Below are 14,097 nucleotides of genomic sequence, written 5' to 3'. Positions count from 1 at the left end.
GAGATTGAAGCCTCATACCAGCTCAATTATTATTTTTCATACTACTATAGTTATGTTTATTACCTCCATAAACATCAATAGTACTTGTAAATTTTCAATATTCAATTTTTCAAATTCAGTTCAATATTCATTCCAGTGTGTAAATTCACCACAGTCATAATCAGATAACAGGAAAAACAGTCCTGTGTTCAACAATGTAGGCGATATATATCAAGTTAGAAGGTTCAAGCAAGGAGAACATGCCCTCTAGATCGATCTAGAGGGCATGTTCTCCTTGCCTGAACCTTCCCCTGTACAAGCACCGGGTCATTCCTGACCCATGGGGTGTCGCCACATCCCGACGTTTACTAGGCAGACTTTGTTTGCGGGGTGGTTTGCCAGTGCCTTCCCCAGTCATCTTCCCTTTAGCCCCAGCAAGCTGGATACTCATTTTACCGACCTCAGAAGGATGGAAGGCTGAGTCAACCTGGAGCCGGCTACCTGAAACCGAATTCCGTCGGGATCGAACTCAGGTCGTGAGCAGAGCTTTTGACTGCAGTACTGCAGCTTACCACTCTGCGCCACGGGGCTCCTGAAACATAACTATAGTAGTATGATAAATAATAATTGAGCTGGAGTGTTGCTTCAATTATCAGTTAATACTAAAGCAACACAAGTTTATTGTTGGATTGAACCACCTGGAGGTTGGCAACTCTATCAGTCCCTGATCTCTGTGCTTTCACCTTCAGAGGTGCGGTGGGTAGAGACCAGACATAGGGTATTTTCTGTGGTGGCCCATGTCCTTTGGAACGCTTTCCCCCTTGAGGCTCGCCTGGCACCTATTTGACTTTTTTTTAGGCACCAAGCTAAACACATCTTTTTACCCAGGCTATTAATCAGGAGTTATATATGATCATCTTTTTAATGGTCTCCTTCTGTTTTGTGGATAGTTTGTATGCTGCTTATGTCTAATGGCCTGTGGGATTTTTTTATACTGTGGTTTTTAATTGTAAGCCCCCTCAAGCAGGACTCTGGAAAGACAGCACAGAAATGTTATAAATAGATAAATAACTAGTCCAGTCTTGGCATTACCAAGGCACTTATCCTTTATAGGATATAGCAATTGTTTTCACCCTTCCTGCAAAATACTTGAGTGCATCACAGCAGTAGTCTGGGGGGTTAATAGTTCATGCATGAGAACATGCTAGACACGAGGAGTGAGAGAAACTGTTGGTCTAGGTGGAAAACTACTGTCCTGGTCCGTGAAGTTATCAGTGAAGCTGTGGAAGGATACAAGATTTCAGCACACGGATCTCATTTATACCCCTGCCTTTTCCTCCAATGGAGACCTGAAGTGGTTTACATCCTTCTCACCTACATTTTATCCTCACAACACTCAGAGATACTGTAGGGTGACAGTGTGTGACTGGCCCATGGTCACCCAGTAAGTTTCCACAGCACAGTAGGGATTTGAACCAGGGTCTCCCAGACCCTAATCCAAAACTCTAACCACTACACCAGACTGTGTCTTGCTAGTGATGCTAAATGACTTGACTTGCAAGTGGCCTGCTTTGATTTCTAAGATTTCTTCCAAATAAGTGTGTTTAGGAGGACAGCCAAAGCCTCTCAGATAAAACTAGCAAGGAGACTATGCTGGCACTGATATAAAAATAAAAGTTCTTCCAGAGATGTGCCAAGACAGAAGTGGATGGTTGAATAGTACACATTCAGCACAATTTTTTTTTTTAAATGAACATGGCAGAGCAAGTGGGGGAGTGGAGAAATACAAATGTTTTCTGTATTAGGACTGGGCAAGTTAATTTTATTTTATTGATCTGTAAAATGCAGAAAGCAACGGGATCATAAAATAAAATGCCAATACTTATTTTTAAGATTACTTCTTAGGAAGGCTGCCGGATGTCTTCTTTTAAAAGGTATTCCTGGATTCTGAGAGGCTAGCTAAGGGAGCTCCCACACAGCCACGCTTCCCTGAACAGCTTGAAAATCCAGCACCTCCAAGATCCACATCCCAGTTGGAGCTGGAGTAAGTAAATCAAATAGGTCTAGAAGCAATTAAACAGCAGATAGTTCAAACCACGACGGAGCCCTTGGATATCACAGTTCCATTTTAAGAGGACTGGTATCTAGCAGCCCTAGGGTTGCCAGCTTTGGGTTGGGAAATGCCTCAAGATTTGGGGGGTGGAGTCTGAGGAGGGTGGGGTTTGGGGAGCTGAGGGACTTCAATGCCATAGAGTCCACTTTCCAAAGCAGCTATTTTTTTTCCCAGATGAACTGATCTCTGTCACCTGGAGATCAGTTGTAATAGCATGTGATCTCCAGCCACCACCTGGAGGTTGGCAACCCTAAGTCACCCCTTCTCCGAAGCCATTGCATGTCAAAAGAATAGTAATGGGAGATCACTTGTTCTAGAACATAACAGGTTAAAAGAACTTAATACCAACCAACATTAGCTTCAGAAGATTTGCCTCTAGAAAAGAAATGGCCATTCCACATTGTGTCCTTTTGGGAAATGTTGATTTACGGAGGAAGCCAAAGCACAGAGACATCATTCTAAATCCATTGAAGGAAAAGGGCTTACAAGGGTGTAACCCGAGTCACCCAAAGCTGACAAACTTCTCAAGGCTCTAACAAAGCTAGAGGTATTCAGGCAATCTGAAAGCAGATTCCAATCAAATGCTAAGGAGTTGTAAGGGATGACAAAGAAAACCAGAATCACAAAGAAGTATGGATAATTCCAGTTTCAGCACGTGTTTAACTCTCCTTTCCTACGCAAACCCATTGAAATATTGCAGGAGAGAAGTGAAAGCATACAAAAGCACACTTGTACACTTTCTTGTTTGCCAGCCACAGAAGACAAGACCTTGGCCTCATTATGGACTGCACTTAGAAAATATCTGTGCCATGTCCAATTTAAAAGAGCAGGGAAAAGACTGCAGTGTCCGAAGAGCAAAAATCCTAAATTGCTTCTGTCAAGGAAAAGATGTTGTTATCTCTATGTACTCATCCCTACACGTAGCAAGAGCATCAGAAATCTCTGAAGAGGAAACTGAGGTGATATAGTCTTTTCTCACAATTTACATATTTAAGGTGTATAATGCCTAGGGTTGCCAACCTCCAGGTGGTGGCTGGAGATCTCCCACTATTACAACTGATCTCCAGGTGACAGAGATCAGTTCCCCTGGAGACAATGGCCACTTTGGCAATTGGACTCTATGGCATTTAAGTCCCTCCCCTCCCCAAACCCCTCCCTCCTCAGGGTCTACTTCCAAAATCTCCAAGTATTTCCCAACCTGGAGGTGGCAACCCTAATAATGCCTCTTCTCTCCCATTCATTATTTTAAAATGATTTGTATTATTCTTGTCTCACAGAAAATAAAATTACAAAGAAAAACATTTTTAAAAGAGAAAGAAGAAGTGATTTATCTGGCTCAGTTTATACATAACACAAATCTTCAGGAAACCAAGATGCAGCTCACAGACTATCACTTGTATCCCGATTACCTTGTATTCAATGTAGCCTGGCATCTCTGTAGGGGGAGGTAGGAGAGGATGATGCCACAAAACAGGCCCAGGTTAAGCCACAATGTCCATATTTGTGTGTCACAAGAAAAGTTAAGCCTAAACTTTGGTAAATAAACTGACTCCAAACTAGGGTTGCCAGGTTCCCCCGGCCACCGATGTGGGATCGGAGATAGGGTTGCTAGTTGCAGGTTAGCAAACCCCTGGAGATTTGGGGATGGAGCCTAGGGAGGACAGGGACCGCACTGGGCTACAATGCCATCGAATCCACCTTCCAAAGCATCCGTTTTCTCCAAGGGAACTGACCTCTGCAGTCTGGAGATGAGCTGTACTTCCAGGGGATCCCCAGGTCCCACCTGGAGGCTGGCATCCCTACTACAAACCATGGTTTCAGATCAGCCTTGACATGGCCTAACCATAGTTAGCAAAATGGCCCATTCTTAGACAGCCATAATAATATGGTTGCCAGCCTCCAGGTAGTACCTGGAGATCTCCCGCTATTACACCTGATCTCCAGGCGACAGAGATCAGTTCAGGTGGAAAATGGCCCCTTTGGAAGGTGGACTGTATGGCATTATACCCCACTGAAGTCCCTCCCCAAACCCTAACCTCCTCAAGCTCCATTCCCAAAATCTCCCGGTATTTCCCAACCTGGAGCTGGCCCTCAATCCAAAAAACTGAATCAGATTAACTTTCTAGCACAGCATTTCTCATATTAATGTAGAGCTGTGCTCTATGAAAAAAAGCTTTCAAATTCTTATGAACACATCTAATAGAAAACATTTTAAAGTATATCAAAGCTACAACCCATGCACAGCAGGTTGGAATTGCAAACTAAGAATTATCTTCTAGTCCTTCCATCTTTGTTATGCAGCCTCTAGAGGGCAAACTATTATTCTAAGTATAGAGTAGCATTTGTCTCTGACATCACCTACTGAACTCCTCCAATACATAAAGAAATCAGATTATCAGAATGGACTCTCTTTATTCTTACTGTGTAGCTAGAAATGTTCCGTGCTATAATTGCAAAATGACATGTGCACATGTGCTTTCAAAGAGGCATGACCATGCATGTGTATGAGTAAAAGCCACAAGTCAAAACATAGCTTATTTGATACACCCATTGTCCTTGTCTATACTGTGCACAGGGATATTTAGGCTACAAGACTAAGGATGCACCCTGTTGGAAATCAGGATAGCTCAGCAATCCCCAATGCAGTCCACATCAGTGCGCTCCTGCCCACCAATATGTAACTTCATTTCTACTTGCTTCTTGAGTCTTGGGGATGAAATCCAAAAGATAAAAAAAAAACAGGGAGCTTTAAGTCACTCCTTGTTAGCTGACTGAATAACAAAGTGCTATGGTTATCCTAAGCAGGCATAGCCACCAGAGGTATCTTGTGTCTCTAGTCACGGCATACTCTTTTTTTTCCTTTGGAAAACGAAAGCAAACAGCATATTTTTTTAAAAAACAGAGCCAATCCTTCTTCTTTTTTTCTCTGTTCCATGGAAAGGAGGTGTTCCAGAAGAGCTCAGGTGGCATCACTTTCCCTTCTGTAGAGATCACTTACTTAGAAGAAACTGCCTCCATCACTGAAGAAGGCGTGGCTTAGAACCTCTTAGCATTTTGTGATTGGCTGCCATAGGGGATGTCTGCCATTCTCAACATTCCAAAAAGTAGTCCGTCAGCTCAAGAAGGTCGGAGACCCCTGCAATTTTGTTTTTTTGCTATCAAGTCACAACTGACTTATGGTGACCTCAGAGGGTTTTCAAGGCAAGAGATGTTCAGAGATAGATTGCCATTGCCTGCCTCGGTGCCGCAACTCTATACTTTTTTGGTGGCCTCTCATCCAAGTCCAAACCAGGGTTGACTCTGCTTACCTTCTAAGATCTGATGACATTGCACTAGCCTGAGCTACACAGTCAGGGTGACAGGTGTGAAAGCTCCTCATATTTATACTTTTACAGGAAATGCCAGTGTTCCATAAGTGCTTTTTACAGCAATCACATAACAGGTGGACACCATAACCAGATGTGCATACATCTTTCAGTACTCTAGCTCAAAGTATGACTATTAGTGTTTAAAAATACATTTATACAGATGCACAGTACCTATATACTTTGTGGATATGTCCCGTATTCTATCTACTACAAAATGCATCTGATTAAGTTAGTTTTGACTCATGAAAGCTGATGTAGGAATATATTTTGTTAGTTTTCCAGGTGCCACTGAACTCCTGTTTTACTACATTGAAAAAAAAATGTAGTTAGGTCCAAGGAGCTAAATGCTACTAATCTCACATACATCTTCACACTCAGGGTCACAACCTTAAAACAAGAATAAAGTCCAAGATAGACTGTTCTTTCATGCATGAATGAAAAATAGGGAGGCAAATAGGAAATTAAAAAGGCAAAAACAATATTTTAAAATGCTGGTTAGAGCTTGCTTGTACTTTCAAGAATTCAAAGGTATTTAAAAACTTGTTTAAAACTAAAATGGTCACATATCACCATCAAAACCATATTAAATGGTATACAGTAGCAGATTGCAAAATTTATTTTATTTATTTACAAAATTTATACCCTTCTTGTTTGCCCAAGGCAGCTAACAGAGTAAAAACATACATAATAAAAACACATCTTAAAAACAGCCCTTCATAGAGCATATTGCAGTAATCTGATCTGGATGTAACCAGGGCATACACCAGAGTGGCCAAATCTTTTCTGCCCAGGAAAGCCCATAGCCGGCTAACCAGTCGAAGTTGGTAAAAGGCATTCCTGCCCATAACTGCCCCCTGCTTATCCAGCAGAAGGCCAAGGTGCAAACACACACCCCAGACTATGGGCCTGTTCCTTCAAGAAGAATGCAACACCATCCAGAATGGAGGACACCTTAAATCCCAGGTCAGATCTACACTTGTCGGTAGTGCTTCTATCTTGTCAGGATTAGCCTTCAGTTTATTAGCCCACATTCACTCTGAAACGTTATGGTGTTTGACAGTAGAACATGAAAAAACATCACCTTTACTACAGAACTGGACAACTAAGCTTTCCAAATGGAGAAAGTATACGTGAAGTTTCCGTTGTGAACAGCTGCAATGGAAGATGTTTTTTAATGGTGATGCTCACTCTAACCCCTCATCAACCTGAACTCATTTTCCAGAGCAAGAAGAAAAAGAAAAAGAGTTGGTTTTATTTGCTGACTTTCTCTATCACTTAAGGCAGAATCAAGCAGGCTTACAATCACCTTCCCTTCCCCTCCCCACAACAGACCCCCTGTGAGGTAGGCAGGGCTAAGAGAGTGTGACTAGCCCAAGGTCACCCAGCTGGCTTCACGTGTAGGAGTGGGGAAACAAATCCAGTTCACCAGATTAGCCTCCGCCGCTCATGTGGAGGAGTGGGGAATCAAACCCGGTTCTCCAGATCAAAATCCACTGCTCCAAACTACCATGCTTAACCACTACACCACACTGGCTCAACATTGTCAACCTATCTATAAAACAGATGCACAAAAGGAATGCTCGAACACTTGTCAATTCTGCTCACTTACCATTCACCAGTGGTGATCAAGCAGCCAATTAATCGATGGGCTGTTTTGGCACCTGCTCACGTGTATGTGCGGGAACAGGCTATTCGCATCCATCAAAAGCCAACTCTCAGCTCATGAGGGATCTGCTGAGAACTGGCTTCTGACCTCCTGCTGGGGAAACTTTCCTCTGTATTCCTCAATGTTTTTGGGAGAAGGAATCAAGAGGTGACTCCCAGCTGATCTCTGGAAGTCAGATTCTTCAGATCTCCTATCCTGAAAACTGTTGCCTTCCAGATTTGTTGAGATGCAGCAGATTTAAGCTGGAGGGGGGTGGGCAGATGTCCAGGTGATTTCACTTCTCTTCTCCCCACCCCAAGCTGTCAGCTCAGGCTACCGAGAAAAGGAGAGAAACAAGCTCTTTCTCCTCTTCCTTGCAATACAGACATTAAAAGCATTTTCTCTGTCCTTGCCCAGCCTGGAGGGTGTGTGTGTGTTAAGTGCCATCAAGTCGCTTCCGACTCATGGCGACCCTATGAATGAAAGTCCTGTACCTGGAGGGTACAGAAGACAAATGAGCTCTTTCTCATCTCCTTTTTGCAACTTCACTGTGTAGTTATATTTGCTGAAGGGGCTGGGTAAGAATCTGATTTCCAGCTGAATCCCTGATCAGCTGTGAGTCCCCTTTAGTCCAACAGGCAGCTGCAAACCTGTCCGGTGACTGTTCAAGTTTCTTGATGCAGTCTGAACATATCCCTGATCTGCAAATGGTCTCATTGTGAGTGTCGAGCAAGGTAAATTCAAGAGCAGAACAGGTTTGCTGAGACAGTCACAGCATCCCAAATCAGCAGCATTGGAGTTTACTCCCAAGGAAACATTTTAAGTGCTTTACAACGTATTAAAATTGTGGCAACGGAACAATGCCAACAGAAAAACTTTACTGCTATTCGAAAGCATGAACAAGCTTTTTTTTTTTTTTAAGGAAAGCTAGCTTATTGCTCTCAGGAACACCAAATATGTTGTGTGTGCAATTCTCCTTGAAAGAAACTGTTTACAAGCACTATTGCATACTGTGTTTTTTTTAAAAAAAGTATAATAGTAGCATCCCGCCAAATTGATGAGTCACCAGAAACGAGTAGCTAAATATCCCCTAAGGGGTACCATGGGGAATACTGCTTATTTTGCCATCAGATGTAAAATGTTCTCTAGTGGTTAAGACTTGGCCCAAGAAGCCAAGAATACGCCATCTATTTGTTCCAATGCAGCCCTGAACTGCTGAGTGCCTCTACTTCCTGTTGTGTAATATGGATGCAAACTATTTGAGCTCTCCTCCAAAAGACCTTGTGAGCAGTATTCCAAATCACAGCACTTCGACTCTCTGAACTCCAAAGTCATTCAAGGCTTTTTGGGCACAAGGCAAAATCATCTTTGTTGCCAGGGAACAGGGGGACAACAGATCCACTCAGCCAACATACTGCCAGTCAGAAGGTCAACTATAAGAGTTAACTAAGGCTTTCGTTTCTGCCTAGCATTTTGTCTTAAAGGCGGAAAATATCTGTCCCACTTCTTCAGAAAGATGAAACACGGGCTGTCCAAATGTAGACAACCAATACTATCTACCCCGGTTCACAAATGTTTTCCATGTAGATTTGGCAGTCCACTAAGAGTTGGATCAATTTCAACTCAATATTAAACTCAGCATAGACAAATCCTCAGATAACTGTTCATGCAAAGCTGGCGCTGGAAAATGCCATGTAGTATAATGTGGTCATTATGTGGGAAGAGGCACAAGAAGTAACCAGGAGTGAACATCGTCACCCTGAACTACTGATCGGTGTTACTATTCCTTGAGATTTTACTTGTCTTCATTTAGCTCTAAAAGGGAGATTGTATTTGAGTGGCAGTTTGCTTATGTATGTCTATTCCCCTTCCCATTGGGAGTCAAGAGAACAAGAACACCCCAACACTAATGCAGTGAGAGCATCTGTTAAAAGAGCATGCCCTGTCCCGACAGCAACCAGGCCCATTTGTCCAAATTGTCATTGCGCAAATGGAGAGCAAACGTAGACACTACAGATGCATCAGAAGCCTAGATCTGGCGTACAGATCCTGCTGTCATTCTGAATGCAGTGGTTTATAATTAGAAAATCTTGGACAAAAAAAACCCCGAGAACATGTAATTATTTTTGCTACTGATATAGGCATTGAGAGAGTGGCTCACAGAGACAAAAGGAAGCATAAATCTGTTTTGCTGCACTGTGATGAATAACTGTTGAGAAGGCTTTGATACAAATGAAGAGAAAACGTTGCTTCCTGTTAAAAATAGGTGGCACAAATAGGCCCTATTGGGAAACACAATCCCCCAATCATTGGCAGCGTAGGTTTGGGGAGGGGCCACAACTCACATGCTTTGCGTGCCTCTGGGCTGAATCCCTGGCATGTCCAATTAAAAGGATTCAGCAGCAGGTGATGTGAAAGAACTTTCTACCTGTGACCCTGGAGAAACGCTGCCAGTCAAAGTAGACAACATTGTCCTTGACAGAAGGATGGTCTGGCTCAGCAGAAAGCGGCATCATACGATGGTGCATTTCCTCTGAGTACGGCCTAAACTACTTATTAATTCCGGTATGCTGAGTGAGCCTTCCTAATTCAAGAGGAAAACTGGTTTTGATTCTCACAACCCTTCTCTTGTCTAGTTCAGAGGCGACAGGGCTACTCTCCTTCCCAGAATCAGCAAGAAGGTTCTGCTCCAGCCTATGAGGGAAACCATTGCACACAAAAGCCCTCCCCTTATGGTACAGTATAAATGCATTTTTATTCCACAGAGAACTCTGTCGGATCTTCTCTCAAGGTATATGGCATTTTCCACCACTGCATGAGTTATATTTTTTATCCGAGAAAACTAGACTGTCACTGGGACTGTATCAAAGGAAGGAAAATTCTACGATCGCAGAAGGCAGAAAGTATGGTTTCGGGCGTTGGAAAGAGGAGGCAGGAACACTGATCACACCTATCAGTCATTCAAATCTTAAGAGAAGCCTCACCATTTGTGTCCTCCGAGGCTAACATCCAAGGATCAGAGACTGCTATGATCTGGTGAGACAGGGCTCAGGTGAGTTCTACCTCCCAAAAGCCCACACTGGAATAAACATTCTTGGTCTTTAAAGTGGACTTCTGCTTCATTTTGTTTCAGAATATGCCTTGGAAGACCTGAAATATATTGCCTAACGTTTTTCAAATAAACAGAGCTGTAGTGAGGTGTGCAGAAGGAAGGGATAGAGTATTTCCTTCATATTGCGTGCATAAACTGTCATCACATCACAGCCAACTTATGGCGACTCCATCAGGTTTACAAGGCAAGAGACAAGCAGAAGTGGTTTGCCGTTGCCTGGCTCTGAGGAGCGACCCTGGATTTCCTTGGTGGTCTCCCATCCAAATACTAACCAGGGCCGACCCTGCTTAGCTTCCAAGATCTGGCAAGCCTGGGCCATCCAGGTCAGGGCTCCTTCATGTTAAGACTAGGAAAAGTGACAAGAGTTCAAACAGAGCCAGTGTGGTGTAGTAGTTAAGAGCGGCAGACTCCAATCTGGAGAACTGGGTTTGATTACCCATTCCTCCACCTGACAGGCGGACTTTAATCTGGAGAACCAGGTTGGAGCCCCCACTCCTCTGCATGAAGCCTGCTGGGTGACCTTGGGCCAGAGTTACAGTTCTCTCAGTATCTCACAAGGTGCCTGTTGTTGGGAGGGGGGAGTGCCTGTTGGGGGGGGAGGCAATTGTAAGCAGCTTACAGTAGAAAAAAGCAAAGTATAAAAGCCAACTCTTCTTCTTCAACTGACACAGTATATGTCAAGATTATAAAAACCTCATAAAAAAAGCCCAAACTGCTGACACCAAGGAGTGCTGCAGAACCGAACTGGCAAAAGGTACCAAACAAATTGCAGTTCAGCTGGTGCAGCCACCGACAGCCCTTCATGTCCAGGCCTCAGAGGCACAAAGTTCCTTGCCAATACGCCACTGGCTGGGGAATATTACAGGATGCAGAGAGAAGAGCAGAACAGAAAAATATCCATGTACCATTTCAGGTGACTAAAAATCCCATTGTGACCTGCAAAGTGCACCAGCTTTTCCTCCTTTACTAAAGAATGTAATCCTAACCATGTCCACTGACTTCAATGGAGTTAGAAGAAAACTCTGTTCGTGATCGCATGATAAAGTTGTCAAACTTTTTTTCCCCTCTGGGCCTTGATACTTCCCAGATACAGCGAAGTTGATGAATATTAAAATGTTTCCATATACAGTAACTGAAGCCACACAACAGCAAATCTGATCCCTGTGTTTCTGTAAAGTGCTAAGCTTCCAAAAAAAAAAAATCATCTTGCCTTGATCCCATCAGTATTAACAAAGTGGTGGGGGGGGGGGACACCACAAAACTGACAATAATTGTATGGATTCCAACTCTTTCCCAATTTCTAGTAAACTGAACCCAGGTAAATTACTACATCCTAGTCCCGTACAAGATTACAAATTGGCATTAAGTTCCATTGATTAAAATGAGGTTTATTCCCAAGTGTGTTTAGAGTCACAGCCCAACCTGCACTTCATCCACTCTAAAGAGTATATGGAAACTGGATTTCCTGCCTAAACTGAAACTTACCTTTCTGCCCCATACAAATACATCCATGGTACCTCATAAGCAATCCTGCTGTAACATCTTACATATGAATGACCCGCATTTCAGACGCCTACAACTTTCATCAATTCAGTTAGCTATAAAATACCAAATATGCCGGGGCCTTTTCTTTCTACTCAGGGCCACAGAGATTGTTGCCCGCCTCAACAGACCACACCAGAGGGAAGCTAATGTTAGAACCTGTAATTATTTGGGGATCAACCAGGATTACGCAAAAGTAGTTACTAGACAGTATATTTTTCATGTCTGTACACCAAAAGAGATTTGTAAAACGAAAACAAATCATAAAAGGAAAAAAAAAACCCCACCCCATAAACCTTCCCTCAATAAAGTATCAAATCAGAACTGCCCCCAAGTTACATATCTTAAGGGGAGAAAGTTCCTAATATATGTATTTTAGAGTTGCTGCCTTTCTGGGGCACAAAGTTCTCCTACAGTCAACTTTCCGGCATGCCTGTCAGGGGATGCTGTGTGCAAGCCAACGCCTGAAAGTTAAAGGAACTTAACTAAATCAAGTTGGTCCAAGACAAGTGAAGCACAGCATCAAGCAGGAAAGGTCAGAAACGAAGGATGCATTCCGGGACTAACCAAAACGAAATTGTCCAGGGAAACGCACCTTCATTTATTTATTTTTTGAAGAGGACACAACTGCACGCGTCTGGGAAAATGAAAGGTTAATCTGTTTTTTCCCCCCAAAGCTAGGACAATCAAAATAATATTTCTTCTAAATGTTCTGTTCAGTTACACTTAAATAAAAATACACACACAAACACAACCCCCTCAACCAATTTCATTCAGAAAAAAGCTCACCCACAGTGCTTCTGAAAACAAACGATGGGGGGAAATGCATGCTTTTCACGCTTGTTCCAAAGAGCATCCCCCAACCTTTCTATACCTCTGCCTGATAAAGACCCCAGGAGGGAAGGAGGCATTTCCAGTCCCCTATAACACAAGCACTACTGTTCCTTAAAGGTCACCGCTCCAGGCAAGACTTTTCCCCCCCACCCTCCCGACCCACCGAAGCACGCTCGACCTTTGCCTCCTTCCTTGCACCATTTTCCTCCTCCTCCTCCGCAGAGAGCGCCGAAGGAGAGCGGGCGGCTCACCCCGCAAAGGAACGGGGGCGCTCGGGGAGGCATTGCCACGGGCAGCGAGCCACTCTCTCCGGGACTTTGCCCGAACTTGCTGGGGCGAGCCGCAGCCCCAAACCCCGGGCTGGGTCGCTCCGCCCGGCAGGCGCCCAAGTTGCGAGTTCGAATCCGGCGCGGGGAGAGAGAGGGAGAGAGAGAGGGAGGGAGGGGAGTTGGGCGCCTCGCCCCGTGCCAGCCCGCCCGCCGCCCACTCCTTACCTCGCAGGGAGAGGAGCGCAGCCAGCGGGGCCACCCAGAGCGGCCAGCCCGAGGAGCCCTTGCAGCCAGGCATGCCGGGCGCGGAGAGGAGCGGAGGGCGCGGGGAGCTCGGCCGCCCGTCCGTCCGTCCACCCACCCCAGGGGCGGCCGGCCAGCCACCCAGCCGGCCAGGGGCTCCGCAGCCCGCCTTCCAAGCGGCGCTCCCAGCCGGGGCGGCTCCCGCTGCAGCAGCGAGCCGCTCCGGCTCCTCCCGCTGCAGCAGCTGCCGCCGCTGTCCCGGGACCGCCTGCCCGCCTGCTCGCTCCCTCCCGGGGAGGCTCTCTCTGGCGCTCCCGAGCCCCGGCCGGCAGCAGCCCGGGGACGCAGCCAGGCGCCGCGCCCGACCGAGAGCGCAGCCTGGCGGCCCCGCGGCGCTGCGGCAGCCCGACCGCCTTCGGCCGCCGCCCCGGGGAGAGGGGCGTGCGCGCGGGGGGGGGGACGGGGTCGGCGGGGCGCGCCAGCCGCTGCTCCCCGCCCTGCGGCGCCGGCCCGACTTTCCCCCAGCTGCATCCCGCCGAGAGCCCCCTGGGACGCCCGGCTGCTCCCCTCGGCGCTCCAGCGGCAGGAGCCACAAAATCATTTTTGCAGGACAACGATTCCGCTCAAACCCAACCCCTTTCTGACTATCTATTGCTCTTCCTACACACTTGACACTGAGAGGCACTGTCCTTCAGTAGTCAAAAAGGGCAAGAGTCCAGTAGCACCTTAAAGACTAACAAAAAATATTTTCTGGTAGGGTATACCCTACCAGAAAATATTTTTTGTTAGTCTTTAAGGTGCTACTGGACTCTTGCCCTTTTTGACTACTGCAAACAGACTAACACGGCTACCCGCTGGGAATGTCCTTCAGAGTTACTCCTCTGAAGATGCCGGCCCCAGCTGCTGGCGAAACGTCAGGAAAGAAAAAACCAAGACCGCGGTCACACAGCCCGGATAACCTACGAGAACCAATGGCAGGAGCAAAGTTCGAA

General features: G+C 45.5%; 1 protein-coding gene across 1 annotated transcript in view; it reads right to left on the bottom strand.

Moving 5' to 3' along the window:
• Positions 1–13,167, bottom strand: part of IGSF11 (immunoglobulin superfamily member 11) — a 227,992-nt gene extending 214,825 nt beyond the window's left edge. The window contains exon 1 of the mRNA XM_056858390.1: positions 13,088–13,167. Within this exon, the coding sequence (XP_056714368.1) occupies positions 13,088–13,160 (73 nt within the window). The 5' untranslated portion in view covers positions 13,161–13,167. The remainder of the gene's footprint in view (positions 1–13,087) is intronic.
• Positions 13,168–14,097: the final 930 nt, after the last annotated feature.

The sequence above is a fragment of the Euleptes europaea genome, chromosome 12, assembly GCF_029931775.1.
Source record: "Euleptes europaea isolate rEulEur1 chromosome 12, rEulEur1.hap1, whole genome shotgun sequence".
Taxonomy (NCBI): domain Eukaryota; kingdom Metazoa; phylum Chordata; class Lepidosauria; order Squamata; family Sphaerodactylidae; genus Euleptes; species Euleptes europaea.
Note: the sequence above shows the minus strand (reverse complement) of the source record. Positions and strands in the feature narration are given on the sequence as shown.